This window comes from Oncorhynchus clarkii, chromosome 6 (assembly GCF_045791955.1).
Source record: "Oncorhynchus clarkii lewisi isolate Uvic-CL-2024 chromosome 6, UVic_Ocla_1.0, whole genome shotgun sequence".
In the NCBI taxonomy this organism is placed as follows: domain Eukaryota; kingdom Metazoa; phylum Chordata; class Actinopteri; order Salmoniformes; family Salmonidae; genus Oncorhynchus; species Oncorhynchus clarkii.
The window spans coordinates 33,530,704-33,555,604 of NC_092152.1; the positions used below are offsets into that span (position 1 = coordinate 33,530,704).

A 24,901-nucleotide genomic window follows, 5' to 3' on the forward strand; every position below is an offset into this window, starting at 1 on the left:
TAGTCACAGTGGGTACAACATCTCCTATGCATTCACTGTATCGGTATATGTGTTGATATTATTTCTGAAGCTACTCTGAACATATCCCAGTCCACGTGATAAAAACAATCTTGAAGCGTGGATTGCTATTGGTCAGACCAGTGTTGAATAGTCCTTACCACGGGTGCTTCCTGTTTGAGTTTCTGACTATAGGAGGGGAGGAGCAAGGCGAGGGCAGGCGAGGGCCTTATATGCATTCTGGAAGGTAGTATAACATTAATCGAGAGTTTTAGCAGCGTGAGTACAACAAACAATATGTTGATAGAATTTCGGGAGCCTTTTTCTCAAATTTGCTTTGTTAAAATCTCCAGCTACAATAAATGCAGCCTCAGGATATGTGGTTTCCAGTTTGCATAAAGTCCAGTGAAGTTCTTTGAGGGCCGTCGTGGTATCGGCTTGAGGGGGGATATAGACCGCTGCAAATTCTCTCGGGAGATAGTACGGTCGGCATTTGATTGTAGGATATTCTAGGTCGGGTGAAAAGAAGGACTTCAGTTCCTGTATGTTATCACAGTTACACCATAAGTCGTTAATCATAAAACATATACATCCACCCTTCTGGTTCCCGGAGAGATGTTTGTTCCTGTCGGCGCGATGTACTGAGAACCCAACTGGCTTTATAGAGTCAGACAGTATATCTCGAGAAAGCCATGTTTCTGTGAAGCAGAGTATGTTACAATCCCTGGTGTCTCTCTGAAAAGCAACTCTCACCTTGAGTTCATCAACTTTATTATCCAGAGATTGGACATTAGCGAGTAAAATACTCAGGGGCAGTGGGTGGTGTGCACACTTCCTAAGTCAAACAAGAAGACCGCCCCGAGTACCTCTCTTGCGTCAGTGTTGTTTTGGGTCAGCCTCTGGAATAAGTTCAAATTCTCTGTGGAGAGCAAACAAAGGATCCGCTCCAGGGAAGTCGTAATCCTGGTTGTAATGCTGGATGTTCTGGTGAGTTACCGATGCTCTAATATCCAATAGTTCTTCCCGGTTTTATGACACAAAACAATTCCTTAGCTATTAATGTAAAAAATAGTTAATAAACAAAATACTGCAGAGTTTCCTAAGAGCTAGTCGCGATGCTGCCATCTCCGTCAGCGCCATCTGTGAAGCATGGTGGAGGTAGTGCTATGGTGTGGGCATGTATGGCTGCCAATGGAACTGGTTCCGTTGTATTTATTGATGATGTGACTGCTGACAAAAGCAGCAGGATGAATTCTGAAGTATTTAGGGCTATATTATCTGCTCAGATTCAGCCAAATGCTTCAAAACTCATTTGACGTTGCTTCACAGTGCAGATGGACAATGACCCGAAGCATACTGCGAAAGTAGTCCAATACTTTTTTAAGGTAAAGAAGTGGAATGTTCTGCAATGGCCAAGTAAATCACCTGACCTGAATCCAATTGAGCGTGCATTTCACTTGCTAAAGGAAAAACTGAAGGCAAAATGCCCCAAGAACAAGCAGGAACTGAAGACAACTGCAGTAAAGGCCTGGCAGAGAATCACCAGGGAAGAAACTCAGCATCTGGTGATGTCTATGGGTTCTAGACTTCAGGCAGTCATTGACTGCAAAGGATTAGCAACCAAGGATTAAAACTCACTATTTAATTGATGATTATGTTAGTTTGTCAAATTACTTTTGAGCCCCTAAAATTGGGGGGCTATGCATAAAAATGGTTGTAATTCCTACACAGTTCATACAATCATTTTGACACCTTAAATTAAAGATGAAAGTACACTTAAAGCACTTGATTGTTTCCTTTCCAATCCATTGTGGTGGCGTACAAAGCCAAAATTATTCAAATTGTGTCACTGTCCAAATAATTATGGACCTGACTGTATGTATTGGATAAGCCACAATCATTTGGGCTTGGGCTCATAAAATGCTCATCGGGCTCAGGTATCATCAGGGTTTACTTTTTTTAATGAAAGCTCTAATCAAATCCAGACAGGTCTATTTACAGTATATGCTTTATAATACTTTTGAATGACACTTTCAGTTTTGGCGGTATATACTGAGTTACCGGGATACAAGGAAAATATTCAACCCTAACCCAGATGTACAGCGATAACGCCAGCGTTTGGATTTACCAATGTGTTAGGTTGTTAAAATTAGCCCTTAGTGGGTCATACGCCCACATAGCTAGGGAATGTAAAGGCCATTCACGAGAACAATTCGGTCGAGGTAGCTATATGAGTTGGGCTGATTATTCTTTGGTGAAAAAATAACTATTAGCAGAAAGAAAATGTAGGTTCAAAAACTGCATGTATCCAATTGATAGTTTAGCCAAATGTGGCCAAGAGCCTGCCCACTTGATATAACTCCATTTTGAATCTATGCATTGATAAACTTTCATAGTAACATTTATAGTCATTTTTCGCTATGACGACAAGCTAGGCATTGCATCCCTCCCTCTATTGGCATTCAGACTGTGGTGTGTATCTGGTGTTTGGGCACAAAGAAGCAGTCCCTGCTCTGTTGGAAATGGGCTGGCTCTCTGGGCTGTTATTGTGGGACTGTTAGTTCCACTCCTCCAGCCACCTCACAGAGGGCGACGAAGCCAGGGTGTGTGTGTAAAGTTGAGGGTGCACCTTTAAAATACCCCCATTCCAGAGAGAAAAGAAGCAAACAGGGCCAGCAATGTCACTCAATGGGCCCTTGCCATGTAATGGTTTAGGACCTGCAGTTGCCTAGCTACAGGATCTATAATGTGGTGGTATGGATGAGCCTAATAAAGGCCCAGCCTGTGGACATACCCCCCCCCCCCCCACACACACACACACACACACACTCCCCTGTCTGGGACAGGGAGAAGGGATTTATGAACAGCCAGTGATTCAGCAATGAACAAAGCATGAGTAACTATGTGTACGAGATGTAAGAATGTTTCTTTCTGTGTTTATGAACTATCACAAATGGTTTCTCTCTAAAAACGTTTTTGGAATGTCTTCACATGGAAAAAACAACAGTCCAATCTGATCCAAAATGTTGATGATAAAACCATGACAAGTAGGGATAAATAATGTAGATTAACTTTATTACATTTTTTATATTGCTTTACCAATATTCTACTCCATCTCAACACATTTCATTCTCAAACAGGTGACCAATGTAATACAATGATACAATATATATATAATAATCTCAGTAGCATTGGAAACATCATGGTTTCTGACACATGGAGAAGCCATTTTAGTGAACAGTAAACTTGACCTAGTTGAGGGAGAGCGATTGGACCCGAAGAGAAGGGGGTGGGTTCTGGGAGCTAAAGAGTCCCCTGATTCTTTTTGAACCCCACCCCCTGGTTAAGGTTAGGATTTGGGGAGGGTAAACCGATCCAAAATCTGTGCTTTAAGGTAACATTAACCCAGTACGGTGGTTGGCAGTTGGGCTGGGTTGTTGTTTCTCATGACCTGACCTTTCACCTCTAACCTTGGCCTGTGGAGTGAGAAGTCACTTCCCTCTACTGATCACGCATGAGCTCATCTTTCTGGAACCCCCCACGTCACTGAGGTCACACACCCTCTGACACCTCACATCTGCTGGAGCACTCAAAGCATTAAGGTCAGGTGGTCACTGCACACCTTATAGTGAAAAATAGACAAAGACTGAAAGACAGAGAGATACAGCGGGAGGGGAAAGAAAGAAGGAAAGATAAAGACCACTGACCTTCTGAATAACAAAACATTATACTTTGTCATATCAAGCCTCTAAATCCCAGTTAGGGAGTTTCTATAAAGGAGTCTGGTAGGAGCATACTTTCTCTCTTAGTCAGATCTTTGATAAATAAAAGGTTAGGTGATTTACTTTAACAAGGTGATTCAGACAAAAAAAGAGAGAGTAAAATATGACTCAGTCAAAGCAGGTGCATCCAGATAAAGAGTCTCCAATAAAACAGAGTTTCAGTCACTCCATTCCCATGCTTACAGTAAAAGGACAAATGGGAGTTTATCATCTTAACTGATGAGCAAGTACATAAGCTATTTTTAGAAGTGGTAAGTGGCACAATTCATGGCTAGATAGTTGTGGACCACTGAGACTTAAGCCAGCCCAGTAGCACGATCAGACTTCCTGTCAGACAACGGAACAGGGAGGGACATGTGAAATATGGGAGAGAGGGGGCTTAAACACTGCTCCATCACACATGTGAAACACTCCTTGTTATGGGCTCTCTAGTTGTTGTCTCACACTACTATCCCTCAAGCATGAACACACACACAGATGCACACACACATGTTCATGAACGCGCGCAGAGAGAGAGACACACACACACAGTCTTGCACAGCTAACCTTGTTGGGACATACAATTCAGTCCCATTCAAAATCCTATTTTCCTTAACCCCTAACCCTAAACTTAACCCAAAAACCGAACCTTGACCCTAAACCTAACCCTAGCTCCTAACACTAACCCTAAAACCTAACCCTAAACCTAATTCTAACCTTAACCCCCTAGAAATAGCATTTGACCTTGTAGGGGCCAACAAAATGTCCCCAGTTGGTCAAAGTTTTGTTTGTTTACTATTCTTGTGGGGACTTCTGATCCCCACAAGTATAGTTAAACACGTCCACACACTTCCATACACACACGTCCATACACACACGTCCACACACACACGTCCACACACACACGTCCACACACACACACGTCCACACACACACACACACAAAAACCTGGGCCAGACAAAGTCACTCATTCCAAATCATTAATCTCATCTACCCTGCACTACACCGTCCTAAAGTGGTTGTGTTTGTGTTGGAGATGTTTTTGGACTTGTCAGCAAAAAAAACAGAGGCTACTCCCTCTGACATCCCACCCAAGACATTCCTGCTTTTGTCATCTAGATGGAACAACATGTTGTTCCTTTACACTAGAATGAGGAATCAAGACCCCAGTGAGGAGGTTATCAATTGCATTACAAAATATTAACATAGAGTGAAAAGATTTTGAGAACGGGAGTTTTATCCAATTTTCCACTCCACCAATCATCCAGAATAGATGAACAGATTCTAAACAACAGTCTGCCTACTGTATAGTACACCAATACAACACCAGTCTGCCTACTGTATAGTACACCAATACAACACCAGTCTGCCTACTGTATAGTACACCAATACAACATCAGGCCACAACACGAAAAACAACCCTGTTAAACACTGAAACAAACATGCCACAGAACAGACAACACATCCAAGAAACCACAAGGCAGCCGGACCAGACAAATGCCTGACAGCTCTCTGCTGAGATGAATGAGAGGGCCTGCAGGTTGTGGAATGTCAGAGTCGGCTCAGAAGTCTCTCTTCTTGTATGTCTGTCAACCTTTTCAGCTAAGAACCCACATTTGGGGGGAGGGGGGTTGAAGTGACCAATCAAGTAAACCAAACTATAACCCAGGAATTACATACAACACATAATTTGGAGAAACAGTGAGTATCCTAAGGTGTGAGTGCATGCCATGCCAGCGGTCCTCTATCTACTCTGTCTACATTCGTGGCCAAAAGTTTTGAGAATGAGACAAATATTAATTTTTACAAAGTCTGCTGCCTCAGTTTGTATGATGGCAATTTGCATATACTCCAGAATGTTATGAAGAGTAATCAGATGAATTGCAATTAATTCCAAAGTCCCTCTTTGCCATGCAAATGAACTGAATCCCAAAAAACATTTCCACTGCATTTCAGCCCTGCCACAAAAGGACCAGCTGACATCATGTCAGTAATTATCTCGTTAACACAGGTGTGAGTGTTGACGAGGACAGGGCTGGAGATCACTCTGTCATGCTGATTGAGTTTGAATAACAGACTGGAAGCTTCAAAAGGAGGGTGGTGCTTGGAATCATTGTTCTTCCTCTGTCAACCAAGGTTACCTGCAAGGAAACATGTGCCGTCATTATTGCCTTGCACCAAATTTTGCCTAAGAACACAGCCATGAATAAAGAATGGTACCAACACATCCTCCGAGAGCAACTTCTCCCAACCATCCAGGAACAGTTTGGTGACCAACAATGCCTTTTCCAGCATGATGGAGCATCTTGCCATAAGGCAAAAGTGATAACTAAGTGGCTCGTGGAACAAAACATCAATATTTTGGGTCCATGGCCAGGAAACTCCCCAGACCTTAATCCCATTGAGAACTTGTGGTCAATCCTCAAGAGGCGGGGGGACAAACAAAAACCCACAAATTCTGACAAACTCCAAGCATTGACTATGCCAGAATGGGCTGCCATCAGTCAGGATGTTGCCCAGAAGTTAATTGACAGCATGTCAGGGCGGATTGCCCTTGAAAAAGAAGGGTCAACACTGCAAATATTGACTCTTTGCATCAACTTCATGTAATTGTCAATAAAAGCCTTTGACACTTATGAAATGCTTGTAATTATACTTCAATATTCCATAGTAACATCTGACAAAACCTTGTGGAAATTAATATTTGTGTCATTCTCAAAAGTTTTGGCCACGACTGTAGTCAACCCAAGGTCTTTGTAATTAATGGACGAGGCTGTTTTTAGTATCAGCTGGGCCTGTTGGCCCACATATTTACATGGGAAATGGCAATCAGTACAAGTTACAACACACACACAGGATCCTGAGGAGAGCATTGTTTTGACACTAATTGCATCTTGCAGGAAACTCTGTGTTGCTTATTCCAGGCACTGGTGTGGATTTTCTCTGTTGACTGATGCTCACAACAGCACAGCTTGGGAAAAATAAACAACAAACTATTAGTTTAGGATTAAATTAGTGTTTAGATAATTCCTATGAGTGTGTGAGCCCCTATCAAAGTTTATCTTGGTACGAAGTAGCAGAAACAGTATGGTTTGAAACCCTCCCACTGGGCACAGATGTTAGTTCATGTCTAGTTTTGATTAACATTTGGTTGAGTTGTCAACTAAAGTGAAACCAACAAACAATGTCACCATGGCATATAGGTTATAAATTGGGTGAAAGGAAATATGAAGTTCCCTTATGTTGATGACTTTAAAAAAATATTTTGGGGTTGAAATGACATGGACACAATGTTGACTCAACCAGTTTTGGCCCAGTGGATTCTGTTTTGAATGCCCTCAGGACTGGACTAGGATAGTGTAAAGAATGTCCTTCCAACTCTGTGAGGTTTCCAGGAAGTGCAGTGTGTCCCTTCTCGTGAAAGGCTTTAATTGGCCTCAGGTCTGGCCTTCTGTGAGGCTGCCCAGTCATCTAAGACACTGGCCTCTCCATGCCGTGTATGTGTCTAAGCATTTGGTATAGTCACAGATCCATGACGGTGGGTAGGTGGTTAGACTTTCAGAAAGCAGTAGCAGTGGTAGGTCCTTTGTTCCCAACATGGTCTGTAGTTCGATGGCATCTCGGTTTTAAGAAGGAAAGAAAAAAAGCATGCACTGTAGTCAGGTTCATTGATACACTACCAAATAAAAAATAAGAAAAATGCACAACATTTATACTCTGTTTCAAGAGTTTGTTTAGAAAGAGGGTAGTGATGCCAGCTTTCGAGGCTGAACCTATAACTGTGAGAGGTCAGAGGACACTAGGATTAAGGGTCAAAATGTAAAGGGCATCTGTAGACCCCAGCTGAAGTTTGAGGGAGCTAGTGACGATTGGCTCAGTAAATTCAGCACTGGGGAAGAGCAACTTATTTGTGTGTGTGTAACCCACTCACCCTCCTCAGCAGTGACTCGGTGAGACGGGCGACAGGGAGTAGGAGTCAGCTGTGGGCTTTTGTCCCTGGTCGTCCAGCCTGGCTAATCCCATCAGGAATCTGGGATTGTTAAATCGAGAAAGAAAGAGGAAGAGAAATAGTGAAATGGCTTTAGATGGAGAGGGTTATATGTGAGAAGTGATTGAGACATGCTGTAAATATAATGTGCCTGAATGTCTTCCCTAAAACTTTCAAACATCTCTTTAAGTCTTTCTAACCAATAAACAAATATGTAATACTATATGAATAAAGAGATAAAGAGCTGCAATGGTATTGACACAGTGACCCATACACACAATCGCACAAAGTGCTCTTGGGTAAAGTAGTCACTGGGGTCCTTCTGTGAACAAAGTAGCAAAGCCCGAAGGAGTAAAGGCAACACGAGTGTGTGAGACTGTAAGGTCATCTAATACTCTCTGTCCCACACCCTACCCCTCTCCTGCCACGTGTGTGTGTGTGTCGTGGCGACCCGACCAGGGGAGTGTTTCATAATCCTCTGGAACAGAGCAGCGGAAAGAGCGGTGGTTACACATCACTGGGGGTTGGATGGGTGGAAGATGGTAATCAATAAATATGGTGGGGTTTGAGGGGTGAGGTGGTTTGGTTTAAAGGTGGAATGAAATTATGGCGAGATGGAGATTGTTTGGAGATGAAGTAAAGATGGGTTAGGACTGGAGAGGTACAATTGAAGTTGCATCCCACGACACCCTATTCCCTATAAAGTGCACTATTGGACCCTGGTCAGATGTCAGGGGAAGCTCACCCAGGTAGAAACTTTGTCTTTACACAGAATTCTGCTAATTCCCAACTTTTTGCAACAGAGACCATGAGTGATGTTTCCCCCGAAGAATGGCCAGTGGGAGGGATACCATAATTGACTGGATGGAATTCACAATCTCTTCATGTTTCAATGGCATCTGAGAGATGTGACCTCTGTATAGATTGGGGTGAGGCTATGAGAAGGTAAAAGGGTATGGGGGTGTTGAGATGGGGCACAAACATGTTGTGATTTGGTGAAAAGGCAGACAGGAAAACCGCCAGAACATTCCTTGATAAGGATGAAGTTCACAATGTAAAGGAATAGTGGAATAGTGAAACCAGACCCTGACCAGGGAAGTCATGGCAGCGAAGTCCCACATCACAGTGGCCAAGTTCAAGAGACCATCTTCTCCCAAAGTAGAAGTAAACAATAATTTGTCTCTGTAAGCTCACTTTAGGTAATAACATCACTAGAAAATAAACAGGTTCCACCCAGTAATTGGTGTGTGTGTGTGTGTGTGTATATATATAGTTAAAGTCAGGTGTTAACATACACCTTAGCCAAATACATTTAAACTCAGTTTTTCACAATTCCTGACATTTAATCCCAGTAAACCCCCCAGACCTTAATCCCATTGAGAACTTGTGGTTAATCCTCAAGAGGCGGGTGGACAAACAAAACCCCACAAATTCTGATAAACGCCAAGCACTGATTATGCAAGAATGGGCTGCCATCAGTCAGGGTGTGGCCCAGAAGTTAATTGACAGCGGATTGCAGAGGTCTTGAAAAAGAAGGGTCAACACTGCAAATATTGACTCTGCATCAACTTCATGTAATTGTCAATAAAAGCCTTTGACACTTATGAAATGCTTGTAATTATACTTCAGTATTCCATAGTAACATCTGACAAATATATCTAAAGACACTAAAGCAGCAAATGTGTAGAAATGAATATTTGTGTCATTCTCAACTTTTGGCCTCAACTGTACACACGTGTGTTCAGAGGAACCTAAATGCTAAACAATAGAACTATACACTTTCTAACATTCAGTTGCACTGCACCAGAGCTCAGTAAGCAAGATGCGCCTTCTGACATGTTTCACTCTCACTGTGGAGAGCAGATCAGCCTTTCCTGTGAAACTGCCAGCACCCTCTGCTCTGTGGGTCGTGGCTGCAGATTGATCAGAGAGAGATAAGGGGCTCACAGAGCGGGGCTTGGAGCACACCCATCCATCCAGCACAGTAATGAACAAAGCCCAAACTAAAACCAGGAAACTGGGGTTATATTCCGCTATGTGGGCCAACGTGTATTAACCCATGCTCCAGATCAGTAGACTGGGGGAGATGGTTTAACCATCCCAGTTTCTATGGTCCATATCACATACTGAGAAGTTTTATTACACACCCTACTACAATGTTCCAAACGTATCCTTACCCTAGTAGATGGTAGCTTCAACAATTATATGTGGATAAAATATAATTTATTAAGTGTTACATAAAATAAAAAATAAAGACAACAGAAGAAAAAAAAAACTAATTTACATGAGATTAAAAACATGTACATTTTTTTTTTATTTTTACAATATACACATGGAATTGGCCAGAGCTGAATAGACAAAACATTGGAAATACTGTTAGCTGAATAAAAGAGGTGAAGCACACAATCGAGATCTTCATCACATTGGGCATGAATCTAATTGTAATGTCAGTCTCTTCCAGCATCGACAGCTTTCATATGTCACTTTCAGGAACTTTACCCAAACAGTGTGCCCTAGGACAGCAGGGTGATGAGAGCATTCAGAAACTTAGTCCTGTCCTCCATCTTTAGCTCAATGACTGCAAAGGGAAAACACAGGTAATGATGCGTGTGTGTCTGTTTCCATGGGGAAATGGTAAACACCTGATGATGTAATGATTACACCTGTAAGAATGACTTGAGGTATCTGATGAGATCCAAAATCAAGTATTGAACTGTGTGTAAGAAAAATAAGTGTACAGCTAACAGGTTCCATCTGTAATGTCTGCTCTCTTGTGGCCAATATATACAATGACAAGAACATTTTACTTAGAGGTGTCGAAGTGGTTGTGGAGAGTTCTGGAGCTGGTGCTCTCTGCTGCCTTCTCAAACGCACAGCCAATGAAACTATTGGAGGGGGAGAGGGTGAGAGAAAGTAAAGGCAGAGCAAATGAAAGGAAACAAATTACAATGGTCATTTTTGGTTTCCCCACAAAATACAACCAAGAACATTCAAGTGCTGTAATCTTGCACACGACCGACACACGTTATGGACTCACTTCTTCTTGTCGGATGTCTCAGACTCAGGTGGGATGCCCACAACGATGACAATTCCCTTCAAAATCCATGGGAGCAGCTATGACCAAGGGCAGTAGCTTACAGCGCTTATTCCTTGTCTTTGAACAGGCATAGGCAGACATAAGCAAGAGCGATGCAAAGGACCCCAAAGGAACATCTAAAAACACATTTTCTTTTGAAACTAATTGAAGACAAGGGGCAATAAAGCTAGACGGGGTCTTGGACAGTGGGTAGGTGAAACACAGTGAGGAACTCACGGAGCGTACAAAGGCTTTGAGCAGGTACTTGCAGAGCAGAGTCAAAGCCATGGGCTTGGAGAACAGCTTCACATCAGGAGTGCCATGCATAGAGATGGAGAGGAGCATTAAAGGGGTGGCATCTCACTCACACACGCACCTCCAAGAGGTAGCAGTAGAGGAAGGGTCCCTGTGACAGTATGAGGTTGGTGCAGATGCAGCTCTGTTGGATGGCGTTCAGCTTCTTCTTAGCCAGGTCAATGCCACCATGGAGACACTCAAGGTTACACCTATCAGGATGGGATCATTCTAACACCTAGGGTGCATTCATTAGCGCACAGCATAGCAAAACGTTTTGCAATAAAATTTGATTCTATTGGACAAATTCAGGTAGGTAGTCTCCCGTCTCATCCCGTTTGTATGGAGATAGAAATCTATTGAAATGTTTAATATATCCTTTCTATAATACCTCCAGCATCGGCACCATACAATGCACCCTGGATAAAAAATGTGCTGGACTCTGCGTTAAATTACTAATTTCTCGAAGTAGGAATATCGCAAAAATGTATCAATGGCTCATTCGAGAGAAGACATCCTCCTGAGTTATGACATCAGTCACTATTGAAATCTGACATGTACGATAGACGTTTTCACAATCTAAAAGTCGTATTATATTAACTTCCAGTGTAGTGAGAGCGTCTATCACGGTGCTACAACATACCGGGCAGGATTTCTGTCTGCTTGAACTCCAATAACTCAGATACACATGAAAAGACCCCAAAAAAACAAAAACAACAACATTCAAGATGGGCAAACCTTTTCTTTAATGATATGCATCCAGATGTATTTGCTTATTATTCATGTGTGTGTGTGTGCGCATGGATGCACGTGTATGTACCAGGAGAGGAAGTCAAGGGCCTTGATGAAGTTGTCGCCAGGGCTCTCATCCTTCTCAGTGTTCTCCAGCAGGGCGACAGCAGCGTGCACCACATTGGCCAGGAAACGATTCTTGAAGCCAAAGTGAACGCCGAGCGTCTGGATACCGATGTCCTTCATACTGAAGGAACAGTGACAAGAGCATTTAAAATGATGATTTTGGGTATATTAAGAGAGGAGAATATTGTATTCATAATATACAGAGTCAGACAACGGAATCCAGAGTCATTGATACCGGGGATTATTTACAGATACAGGTAACTGGTCAAATAAATTGACCACAACCATAAAGTGTCTTTATTAGGCACCGGGCCACCACGTGCCAGAACAGCTTCAATGCACCTTGGCATAGATACTACAAGTGTCTGGAACTCTATATGAGATGTGACACCATTCTTCCAGAAGAAATTCCATAATTTGGTGTGGTTATGTTGATGGAAAATTCTGTCTCAGGCGCCGCTCCAGAATCTCCCATAAGCGTTCATTGGGTTGAGGTACGGTAACTGGGACGGCCATGGCATGTGTTTACATCATTTTCATGCTCATCAAACCAATCAGTGACTTCTCATGTCCTGTGGAGAGGCAATGTCATCCTATGGGGACATAGCTATGGTAGCCAAAATAATGGTATGCACAGGACTTTTATACACGACCCTAAGCATGGGATGTTAACTGCTTAATTTACTCAGGAACCACACCCGTGTGGAAGCACCTGCTTTTAATACACTTTGTATCCCTCATTTACTTAAGTGTTTCCATATATTGATGCACTAAAACAGACACTCTTACCTGTATTTCTTGGACGATTATTCTATGACTTCTCGTAGATTCTCTTTGATTGACATGTCCATGGAGTTGAACTTCTGCTTCACCTGCTTCAGGGGCAGGCTGGACAACACAAACAGAAATAATCTTTAATAATCATTCAAACCACCCATTATCATCAATGAATCAAATGACAAACTGCTGCTCATTACTCTTGATGAAGTGACATTTGTCCTTCAGAGGCCACTGACTAATTGATTAGTAAATTATACTCAAGAATTTGAGTCCAGCATGTCCCTAGAATGATAATTTGCTTATTTGACAGATGATTCTAGTTGACAGTCAAAACTTGAGGGTAGCATACCCCATGTCAGCAAGGAACTCTTGGAGTTTCTTCTGGCCGTGCATGGACCAGAGCTTGAAGTTGCAGGAGGTATGAGTTACATATACTCTCATACAGAGACCAGTGTTGGTACAGGGCCAGACACAGACTGAGACAGTGTTTCAAGGGGTTAACACACAAAGAATGCAGGATAGAGAGCAGAGGGTGACAAGCAGGCCACTTCACTTTTTCCACATTGTTATGTTAGCCTTATAAAATGTTCCTCAAACTACACATAATAGCCCATAACGACAAAGCCAAAACATGTTTAGACATTTTAGCAAATGTGAAATGAAAAACAGGAAATACCTTATTTACATAAGTATTCAGACCATTTGCTATGAAACTCAATTGAGCTCAGGTGCATTCTGTTTCCATTGATCATCCTTGAGATGTTTCTACAACTTGATTGGAGTCCACCTGTGGTAAATTAAATTGATTGGACATGATGATTTGGAAAGGCACACACCTGTGTAAATAAGGTCCCACAGTTGACAGTGCATGTCAGAGCAAAAACCAAGCCATGAGGTGGAGATGGGAGAACTTTCCAGAAGGACAACCATCTCTGCAGCACTCCACCAATCAGGCTTTTAATGGTAGAGTGGCCAGACAGGCCTTTTACAGAGGAGTGGCTTCCATGAGAGCCCGCTTGGAGTTTGTCAAAAGGCACCTAAAGGACTCTCAGACCATGAGAAACAAGATTCTCTGGTCTGATGAAACCAAGATTGAACTCTTTGGTCTGAATGCCAAGAGTCACATCTGAAAGAAACCAGGCAATACTCATCACCTGGCCAATACCTTCCCTATGTTGAAGCATGGTGGCAGCATCATGCTGTGGGAATGTTTTTCAGCAGCAGGGATTGGAAGACTAGTCAGGATCGAGGGAAAGATTAACAGAGCAAAGTACAGAGAGAGATCCTTGATGAAAACCTACTCCAGAGTGCTCAGGACCTCATAATGGGGAAAAGGTTCACCTTCCAACAGGACAACGACCCTTAGCACATATCCAAGACAATGCAGGAGTCGCTTCAGGACAAGTCTCAATGTCCTTGAGTGGCCCAGATGTCCGTTTTTAATAAATTTGCAAAAATGTCTAAACCTGTTTTTGCTTTGAGTATTCTTGGGTATAATGCTACAAGCTTGGCACACCTGTATTTGAAGGGGTTTCTCCCATTCTTATCTACAGATCCTCATCAGAGGTTGGATGGGGAGCGTTGCTGCACAGCTTTTTTCAGGTCTCTCCAGAGATGTTCGATCAAGTTCAAGTCCAGGGCTCTGGCTGGAACACTCAATGACATTCAGAGACTTGTCCCGAAGCCACTCCTGCTTTGTGCTTAGGGGCGTTGTCCTGTTGGAAGGTGTACCTTCACCCCAGTCTAGAGGTCCTAAGCGCTCTGGAGCAGGTTTATCAAGGAACTCTGTACTTTGCTGCGTTCATCTTTCAGAGCAGGTGAACTGATGATCTCTGCATGCGTGGTTCCCACCGTGAAGCATGGTTGAGGTGTAATGGTGCTTTGCTGGTGACACTCAGTGATTTATTTAGAATTCAAGGCACTCTTACCCAGCATAGCTACCACAGCATTCTGCAGCGATACACCATCCCATCTGGTTTGCGCTTAGTGGGACAATCATTTGTTATTCAACAGGACAATGACCAAACATACTTCCAGGCTGCGGAAGGGCTATTTGACCAATAAGAAGAGTGGTGGAGTGCTGCATCAGATGACCTGGCCTGCACAATCACCTGACCTCAACCCAATTGAGATGGTTTGGAATGAGTTGGACCACAGAGTGAAGGAAAAGCAGCCAACAAGTGCTCTGCATATGTGGAAAGGGTGGCTACTTTGAATTATCCAAAATATATTTTGATTTGTTTAACCCTTTTTGGTTACTACATGATTCCATGTGTTATTTCATAGTTGAGGTCTTCACCATTATTATACAATATAGAAAATAGTAAAAATAAAGAAAACTCCTTGAATGAGTAGGTGTGTCCAAACTTTTGATTGATACTGTGAGGATTAGATAGAGAGGACCCAGTTTCAACATAATCAATATATAATCCATACTCACTGAAGTTCCACGGTATTCATATTGTTCATAGTCAAACAGGATCTCGCGTCTGAAATGAAAATGTTTTAAAAAAAGTCACAATCTGCACAATTTGCACGGTTCAGAACACTGGTTGATGGTGGTTATGCCATCTGGACAACAATTTCTTTGCTCTTTATCATCTCACAGGTAGTATCCTCAAGGACTTTTCTCCTGTGAAGTCACCCAACTGCTGCCAAAGTCAATCAACCACTTGTGAACGACTAGCCCAAACTTAGACCTCTTTATTAATAATTTAATTTATTAATAATACAAGGTCTAATTGTATTCCAATAGCAAATGCTTTCGAGAACTCACAATCAAATGACTACCTGTATAGTGGCAAATGTTCCACGTTGGAATGTATATCCATAGTCAGTACTTAAAAAGCCCTCCCTTACATGACCACGTAGTGCACAAGAAACTATTAAATCCAATTATTAGATGCTACCACCACCCTCCAAATCAAAACCAAAACATGCATTCCATGTTGTGTTCTCGCTTTGCGTGCACACCTGTCTGTTCCTCACACTTGTTTGTCCTAGCTAATCAGCCTTGCAATATAGGAGCCATGATGCCACAGACAAGAAGCAGAATGGGGCATGCACACACTGACATCAATGTTTTGATTTGGGGGGGGGGGGTCAACAATTGGATTTAATTATTTCCCGGCACAACAAGGCGATGCAAACAACGCATTATGAATCGAAACTGTCCACCAAAGAGCCACAGACAAACGGCGGTAAATAAGTGGGCTAGTGTTATACGGCTAGACATAGAATATAAATCTTGGTCTAGAAGCTGGGCTAGTAAAGGACTGGTGTACCCTAAATAACAGACCATGACTATGTCCCAAATGGCACCCTATTCTCCACATAGTGCAGTACTTTTGCACTTTTTACAAGAAAAGGTGTAATTTGGGAGATAGACATTGACTGCTCACCTGGTTGTCATTGTAGACATTGACTACATCCACAGGTCTGTGTGTGTCACATATGAAGAAGATGGAGTCTTCCTCTGGTTGTAGGGTTTCCAGGAGATCAACATTGGCTCCACAGTTGATCAGGACAAAATAGTGGAACTGAAATTAGAGCAAATAACACACCTGTCATAGATGTTTGTGTTCTTGATAGTCATATTTGACACCATACGATTAACTCCAGGGCTATCAGGACTGGACAGGAGTGTCACACTACCTGCTCCTTGTGCTCTAGGAAGGCCAAGGTCTTGCCACCCTGTCACTGGCACCAAGGTGTACTGGACCTGGTCACAGTGAAACAGTGCCTGTGTAGAGGGTGGTGTAAGAAGCAATCAGAATACATTTGAATTACACAACTATGCAGCAGAACAGTTGACAACAAACAGTGCAGCTATGTCAGAAAGTTAACTTATTTGACAGCAAACGAAAGGGCTCTAATTTACCTGTAACATCTTACAGGCGCAGAGTGCATCGATATCCGATGACACCATGAGAGCAATTCTCTGAAAACAACGCAATTGAGAAACATAACAATATGCAAGTCACAGAAGCTTGTAAAAGTAACATCGTATTCACTTGTTGCAAAATAGCAGGCAAATTAACGTTAGCCGACTGAAAAATTAGTCCTCTCCTCTCTATTGTTAGCTAAGTACGTTAACTAATTACAGTAGTCAACGTTATCTAACTAATTTGCATGCAGGAAGCTAATTTCAGTTTCAGAAGCTCTCACCTGGTTGACAACAATGTCGTAGAATTCCTTTCTTATGTCCGCAATAAACATTTCACACTATTTTCGTGAGGTTTCATTAAAAAAATATATATATAGCTATGCGCTATTTGTTCTTTGAGCTCAAGTTGAAACACCAGGAGCTTTTTTGTTGCATGCCCAACAGTTCCTTGAGGAACTATCACGCCAAATTCGCACGTCAGCTAACGAAATTTAAACAGCCAATAAAACTCTACCTACCAGCATGCAATTTCTATTGTTCAGTTTTACACAAACTATACAAAGTGGAGTTTTATTGGCTGTTTAAATTTCGTCAGCTGACGTGCGAATTTGGATAGGGTATCTATCCATCCAGCTCTGTGAGCCAATCGCGTAGGATGTGATCTTGTTTTCTGGATTATGATTGCTGTTCATGCTTTGTTTTGTGATATTCGTCACTTCCTGCTGTCATCGTGGCTAAGCGGAAAACAACATAGGAGTTTCAACCAGCAGCCAGTTTGCCGGAGCAGTAATAAGCTATTTAATAGAAGAAGAATAACAAATAAGCTATTTATTATAGCTTTATTCAATACATTTTGATATATAACGTTTTGGCGTACAGTAGCACATCATGGTAAGTACTCAATAACATTGGTTTTGACTGTTGCTTTTGTCAAATAGTACCTACACTAACAACATCGCATTCGAAATTCATTAGCTAAATTAACTACCGTTAGCGAGTAGGAAATAGGTAACGGTAGCTAGCTCCCTGGCTAGCCATTTAACTAAAATGACACATTGTCTCTATGCGATTTAAGACTAAATAAATAGCTACCTTGCTCAGATACTTTACTACTTTACTTGTGAATCGTACTGCTTTAAAAAATCGTTATAGGGTGTCACTTGTCATCTAGTTTTACATTACGCAGGCTAGCTAGTAGTTATGAAGATGTTTGAAATTAAATATATTTTTTAAAATAAATCAGGGTAAGTTAGCTGCAGTAACCAGCTAACTAACTGTCTCAAAATAGCTAATTTTAACCTAACAATACTGCCTAATTGTTTTTCGAAATATATGTCACAGTTTTCCTTCAACATGTTTGATCACCCGATCCCACGGGCTTTCCAAAACCGCTTCTCCACTCAATACCGCTGCTACTCTGTGTCCATGCTGGCGGGTCCCAACGACCGGTCGGATGTCGAGAAAGGAGGAAAAAGTAAGTAATCTATGTGATGGCTGTTCTATAAATTATACATTCGAATTTATCATAACTATACAAGGAATGTATGGAGTTTAACACCTATGCTTTGCACCAGTTCCCCATACACAAGTGAGAGATTGCAGTTACCCTCATCATACAGTCAATGTAGTATGTATTATCCTGCTCTAAGTGTTCTTCAGTGCTCATATCACTGTAATGTTTTCTCCTTATAGTTATAATGCCGCCATCAGCACTTGATCAACTAAGTAAGTATAATTTTCCTACATTATCCAGATTTAAACTCTAATCTACAAATGCCATTTACCCAGAAGATGTTGTTTTTTTACCCTTCACTCTTTTCCCCCAAAGGCAGACTTAACATTACCTACCCCATGTTGTTCAAACTGACCAACAAGAACTCAGACAGAATGACACACTGTGGTGTCTTGGAGTTTGTAGCAGATGAGGGTATTTGTTACCTGCCACACTGGGTGAGCAGGGTTGTTTTATTTCAACACTTGTTTTTTATAAACTGGTGAGGTTTTAATAAACATATTCATAGCCCCTGGCATATATCTAGTGCCATATTTAAGTTTTCTATCAAAGGATGTTTTAAATTAGGGACACACCGTGTAGGTTTATAAGTCACGCTCATTAAAATCTTTGCTCACATATAACCAGCTCTCTGTGGTCATGACCCTTTTTTTGTAGTGTGTCTGTAGTAGCATGGCTGTTTGTGTGTTTCACTGTAGATGATGCAGAATCTCCTGCTGGAGGAAGGGGGCCTGGTCCAGGTGGAGAGTGTTAACCTCATGGTGGCAACATACTCCAAGTTCCAGCCTCAGAGCCCAGACTTCCTGGATATCACTAACCCCAAAGCAGTGTAGCTACAGTTATAGACTTATCTCTCTGCACATTTAAGTGCCATTGAAAATAGACACAAAAACTACTCTGAAATTATTCTCACATTCTGCTTGTCTGTCTCATAGGTTGGAAAATGCCTTGAGAAACTTTGCCTGCTTAACCACAGGAGATGTTATTGCAATTAACTACAATGAAAAGGTAACTATTTAATGTTATTGGTATGATGACTGGGTTACAAGGCAAAACTGTAATGGAATTTGACTTTCCAGCAGAATGTTGCTTCTAAATTTAAGGTGTGGCTTACAGTTGTGCCTGACCTGTATTATCTTTCTAACACCAGTTTTTTCTCTCTATACTGATTTCAGATCTATGAACTGCGAGTGATGGAGACTAAGCCAGACAAGGCCGTATCTATCATTGAATGTGATATGAATGTAAGATCCTCTGTACTGTTTATCATACCATAAATGGAGACACAACACTGTAGCTTAGATTATGGTACCGAATAGCTCTACCTCACCCAGCCATACCTGTTGTTGTCTCTCAGGTGGACTTTGATGCTCCGTTGGGTTACAAAGAACCAGAGAGATGTTACAAAGCACCAGAGGAGCCCACAGTAAGAACCACACATATTTAATATTTCTAATCTGGTGTATGTTTGGATGAACTCTAATCACTCCTCACAACAGGAAGAGGAAGGAGACCCCAGCACTTGGACTGACATGGACATGAGATTCAGAGTGAGTTTGCTTATATTTTTCTTACTTACTGCAGTTTATACACATACTGTATGGTTCACTTTCATTTATTTGTATCTCATGCACAGTCATTCGCAAATTAACCCATGAATGAATCTATGAATATTTATTCTCTCTATAGGCCTTCACTGGTTCAGGCAATCGTCTGGATGGCAAAAAGAAAGGCATTGAGCCTAGCCCCGTCCCCATCGATCCCAGTGACATTAAAAGGTTGGGAGCTATGACCAGTCTAAAACCAATCCCTAGCCCTTTCCCCATATCCTGTCACTTTTGTATTTGCAGATCAGATCTGCATTATCTCCCTGAATGCATATGTGACTAGGGTTGCAAAATTCTGGGAACTTTTAAAGTTCCTGGGATTTTGCAAAACTACATGTGACATGCTATGATGACACCGGCTCTGGTCTTAACCTTTAATCCCTCTCTGTCCCCATACAGAGGGATTCCTAACTACGAGTACAAGGTCGGAAGGATCACCTTCATCAGAAACTCCAGGCCTCAGCCCAGGAAAACAACAGAGGATGTAAGTACGATGGTCAAAAAAGTAAAATGTAATAAACCGCTCAATCCCTTTCCTGCAAAACTGAAATTCAGAAAGGTATAAAAGCCATATTTAGACAGTTTATATTGGATGTGCCAAATTTGAATGCATTAAGCTAAAGCTGGTCTTTTATATTTACAGGAGGATTCAGAATTCATTGCCTTTTCTGGTGAGGGACAGTCACTACGCAAGAAAGGTGGCAGAAAGCCTTGAGGCACTACAGTATTCAACTGCAGAGACTGACTGACTTACTGTAGACTCTACATACCCACACATCCATCATAAGAAACCAATAAAAGCAAGTCATGAAAAGAGCTGGGTTCATTTTTTCTGTCCCTTAGCAGGAATCAGCAAGGTTTTACTTTCTTTTGATGATATTGTAACGGTCTTGTCCATGGTCAGCATGTTAAAAGCTCTTCTAAAAAACCGAATGCTATTCGGACTGAGGTTAGTCAGTGGAGACTTCTGCGGAGAGAACGGCTCACAATAATGGCTGGAGCGGAGCAAATGGAATGGCATCAAACCATGTCTTTGATACCATTCAACTTGTGCTGTTCTAGCCATTACCGTCGTCCCCAATTATGGTGCCACCAACCTCCTGTGGTTAGAGTACAGGGTTGCTGGTCTGAGCCCAGCCAAAGCCAGCTACCCTTTCCTTTTGCTACAATATGATGAATATAAACATTTTTCTACCTTGTTTTCTCATAATGGGATTACCCTTGTTGATGATGGAGTGGGTTAGATTTTTCTTTGAATATGTATCAAATTAATTAGGAAACGCTTCTGACATTGGAACCTGTTAAACTCGAACTTTGAGAGTGATGAGTGGCGGAGGTGGATAAGAGCCATTCCTTTGTTTATTGATCAACTCTGAAATAAAGTACAGCGTTTTGAATAAAGTGCACTCTGTATAAATCTCTGTTTATTTTTGTCTTTAAATAATTGTGTGTGGAAGGATTTTAACATTTTGGTTCATAGAGCCCAAAGTTAATGTGTATCAGCAGGTATTGAAATGGCTACATATTGTAATTCATACGTGTGTAATAAGCACAGTAAAGGGATAGAGCAATTTATAGATGTGAATAATTTTCTTTGCATACTTCTGCAAATATCAGCTTCTTGTTCTCGAGTTCATTCATTGCCGGAAGTGGGTGGGTGGGACTCCTGCTTTTTCAGTTTTCTATTAGTTACCACAGCCACAAAGTCATCGTAATTTTTTTTTAATGAAAACAAAAATTTGCTTTTTGCTCTTAATTTAGGGTTATGGATAAGGTTAGCACTGTGGTTGAGGTGAAGTTTAAAATAACATTTTAAGAAGGGGAATTACATAAATAGGCGGGGTTTATTAATTTTTGTCTTAGGTAACTAGTGACGACCTTTTCACAGTGCTTGATTGGCTGTTTTCGTCCTCTTGTCAAAAGTCAAAACAACGGAGGTGATGATGGCAGATTCTGGAGCAATGTGGAGGGTAATGTACCAAATTCATGTATTGTTTATGATAACGTAAGGTCGCCGTATTTCACTAAAGGCCCTAGTCACCAATGTAACTCGTTTGTAGCTAGCGAGCGTTATATGACTCGATAGTATGCTCTGCTGTTCGAGGCTAGTGTAAATGTTAGCTAGCAAGCTAAAACCACATTGAAAGGGATAGCATGAATTTGAGCAAAGGTTTTCTTCCCTCGACTGATCATCCGACTTGAGAGAATATCGATGCTAGATAACCAATTAACCATAGATTAGTTAGTATCTAGTAAATTGGCACTTTGATAGGTGTTGTTTAGTGGACGGTCAACGCCTCACCATTGTGTTTTTCTTGAACTCTGATTATACTGGAACGCCAGCTAGTTTTTCAGTTATCAAATGGCAATACAGCCCTAACACAATGAAATGCTGCTGTCACATTTAGGAAATTTAGAACAATGCTCGAGGAATTGATTCATACTGTACATGTATCATCCTATGTACACTGAGCAAAAAGTTTAAAAAATGCAACAATTTCAAAGGTTTTACTGAGTTACAGTTCATATATTAAATAAAGGTGAAATAAAATAAATAAAAAAATAAGGAAATCAGTAAATTGAAATAAATTCATTAGGCATGATTTTACACGACTGGGAATACAGATATGCATCTGTTTGTCACAGATACCATTTTTAAAAAGGTAGGGGCGTGTGTAATGGGAATTTTAATGTTTTCTTTTCTTATAACCAATTTCTGTGTTCTTGCAAGTGGCTGACCACAAATCACACCTATCAGTAGCTGCAATTTGGCAGTACGTCCAGATGTTGTTTTGAGAACGAACTAAAGATATCTCAGTTTCAAGGTCTCAGTTTAGAGAGGAGAAACCTCAAGAGATGTTGTTGGTCTGTCACATGTTATGAAACCGTATTGTTCGGTCACATGAAACAAAACGGTAATGATTCATGAATTATGCTAAATATTGCAAATATTACTTGTCTGTGAATAGCTGTATATTAGAAAACTGCTGGGTCTACCCAAGGAGAGCTCCTGATTGACATGTGTACTATGGTGTATTGAGTTGGTTGGAACCTCTCCAGCGTGATGACAATAAACAATGATTAATTTAATATTGACTTCAAATGTACCAGTGTAAGAATTGTTCCACAAAACGTGGAACAGAAAACCAGACAGTATCTGATGTGACCACCATTTACCTCATGGAGCGCGACACATTGGAAGTTATGAATGGAACTATGGTTCTACGAATACCTGGAAGACCGCCAGTACTGTTGAAAGTATGGATTATATTCCTCGCGCTCTGTGCAGGTTGAGTAATAATATCAAAGTCATGCCGGTGACGGTGTGGGAGGACGTGCTCCCCGCAGTTCATATAAAACTGTACGTCAGACCATGCACCGTCTCAGAGAATCTGTGGAATTGTGTTGTGATAAAACTCCACATTTTAAAGTGGCCTTTTATTGTCCCCAGCACAAGGTGCACCTGTTTAATGATCATGCTGTTTAATCAACTTCTTGATATGCCACACCTGTCAGGTGAATGGATGATCTTGGAAAAAAGGAGAAATGCTCAATAACAGGAATGTAAACAAGTTTGAGAGAAATATGCTTTTTGTGCATATGGAACATTTTTGGGATCTTACAACACATGTTGTTTATATTTTTGTTCAGTGTAAATATGGCAGAAGTATTAACCTCGATCACGTCATATGCTTATGTCTATTTACCTGTGATATGTGACCACCATAGCCGCCCCGGACCTGTGATGACTACTGGAGTGAATTCAGACACTGCAAAAGCCTGTGGAACCGTTTCCATAACTACTATGCCCATGGCACATCCCCCTCCTGCGGGCAGTGGAAAGAAGACTACTACTCATGTAGAGAGTGGGAGAAGAACCCATGCCCTGAGACCAAGGTACAGTTTAGCACTCAATCATCATTTCTGCTGTGAGGGGAAATGGCCTAATCAACGTTGGAACAGCAATACTGTATTTACAGGGAAACTGCCATCAAGGTCCAGAAATGTTGACTACACTTTGCTTCTGTACAGGATACTACATTTGTAATATGTCTCAATTGTGAGAGATCAACCAACCAACTTGGTCTGTTCTCTCTCTTATGCTGTCCCTACTGCAGGAGTCTTTACAGCAGAGTGAGAGGAACCGGGAGGCAGAGCAGAGGAAGTTCACCCCTGTGTGGGACCTGAGACGAGATCCGCCCAGAGACTGGCACATGCCCCTGCACCAGGGAAAGTCCCCAGATTCCCAGTCCTAACCATCCCCTGGGTCAATACTGCCATGGCCCTAATCATGGGCAGACCAAGGTCAATGTGGCATCTGAGATCTGTTTCACTACACAAACTTAACCAATTATTCTAGCTTTAACTGTAGAGATTGTGGCTAGGGAGCCATGGTCCTGGGGTTATTCAGAGCAATCCATTGACATTAGAGCTAGAATTTTAAAGTACAAGTATTTTTGGAACAAGTCATAATTGTTCATGGCAGAATGTATGTTCTACACAATGTATTTTTACTTTATGTTCTTGAACTTTTCTGAATATGCCCCTTGCAGAGGGTGTGAAGGCTTTTGTCCCAGCTAATATGCTCTTAACCACCTGACTCTTATTGGTTCAGTTGAAACCATGTTTAGAAAGTTGTTTTAGTGCTAGGCTTGGTTGGGGAAAAGCCTGCTCTCCAGGAACAAAACCACTCTGGTGTAGATTTTTTTCCAGAGTTCCAATTTTCTTCACTGGTATTAGGGCGGTGTTCTCTACTGCTAGAAAGTTCTACTCTAATCAAAAACAAAATTATTGATAGTGGCAGAGTGTTGAGCATTCTTTCCATACATTATGTGTGTACTGGGAAATAATATTTTGGGGAACAGCTAAAAGAGATACTGGATTAGGAAAAGGGTAAGCACACCATCCAGTATTCTGGCTTCCACCAATGGTCTGACTGTTTTTGTCTCGTCATTGTGTGGAAAGAGACTCTACCTATTGCAATTGAGGCCAGTGTTTCTGTAACACCGTTACACAGGATCTTTGCCTTTTATTATTTCACATGATACCTTATCTAGTGTTGCATACATAAAAATGCATTTCAAATAAAACAAATGTGAATCCTTTATTTTAACACCCTGGTATGTTTTACTTACAGACTG

At 41.5% G+C, this 24,901-nt stretch overlaps 2 protein-coding genes and 1 pseudogene across 2 annotated transcripts; 2 read left to right on the forward strand and 1 right to left on the reverse strand.

The window, feature by feature from the left end:
- Positions 1–3,091: 3,091 nt before the first annotated feature.
- LOC139412361 (cell division control protein 45 homolog) lies at positions 3,092–17,225 on the reverse strand (annotated as a pseudogene).
- Positions 17,226–17,284: 59 nt separating this feature from the next.
- LOC139411028 (ubiquitin recognition factor in ER-associated degradation protein 1) lies at positions 17,285–21,177 on the forward strand. The gene is made up of 12 exons (XM_071156815.1): positions 17,285–17,531; positions 17,982–18,114; positions 18,333–18,365; positions 18,469–18,590; positions 18,852–18,982; positions 19,089–19,161; positions 19,329–19,397; positions 19,511–19,579; positions 19,653–19,703; positions 19,843–19,931; positions 20,160–20,244; positions 20,404–21,177. The coding sequence occupies exons 1-12, from the start codon at positions 17,529–17,531 to the stop codon at positions 20,473–20,475; spliced, it is 930 nt and encodes a 309-aa protein (XP_071012916.1). The 5' UTR covers positions 17,285–17,528; the 3' UTR covers positions 20,476–21,177.
- Positions 21,178–21,587: 410 nt separating this feature from the next.
- Positions 21,588–24,873, forward strand: LOC139411038 (synaptic plasticity regulator PANTS-like). The gene is made up of 3 exons (XM_071156829.1): positions 21,588–21,730; positions 23,490–23,657; positions 23,879–24,873. The coding sequence occupies exons 1-3, from the start codon at positions 21,701–21,703 to the stop codon at positions 24,014–24,016; spliced, it is 336 nt and encodes a 111-aa protein (XP_071012930.1). The 5' UTR covers positions 21,588–21,700; the 3' UTR covers positions 24,017–24,873.
- The last annotated feature ends 28 nt before the right edge of the window (positions 24,874–24,901 follow it).

Bases quoted from the DNA above. Each gene is read 5' to 3' on its own strand.
- LOC139411028 (XM_071156815.1), top strand. The intron at 19,398-19,510 runs GTAAGATCCTCT...GTTGTCTCTCAG, and splicing joins TCATTGAATGTGATATGAAT to GTGGACTTTGATGCTCCGTT. The intron at 19,580-19,652 runs GTAAGAACCACA...TCCTCACAACAG, and splicing joins AAGCACCAGAGGAGCCCACA to GAAGAGGAAGGAGACCCCAG.
- LOC139411038 (XM_071156829.1), top strand. From the start codon at position 21,701: ATGATGGCAGATTCTGGAGCAATGTGGAGG. The intron at 21,731-23,489 runs GTAATGTACCAA...TGACCACCATAG, and splicing joins ATTCTGGAGCAATGTGGAGG to CCGCCCCGGACCTGTGATGA. The intron at 23,658-23,878 runs GTACAGTTTAGC...TCCCTACTGCAG, and splicing joins ACCCATGCCCTGAGACCAAG to GAGTCTTTACAGCAGAGTGA.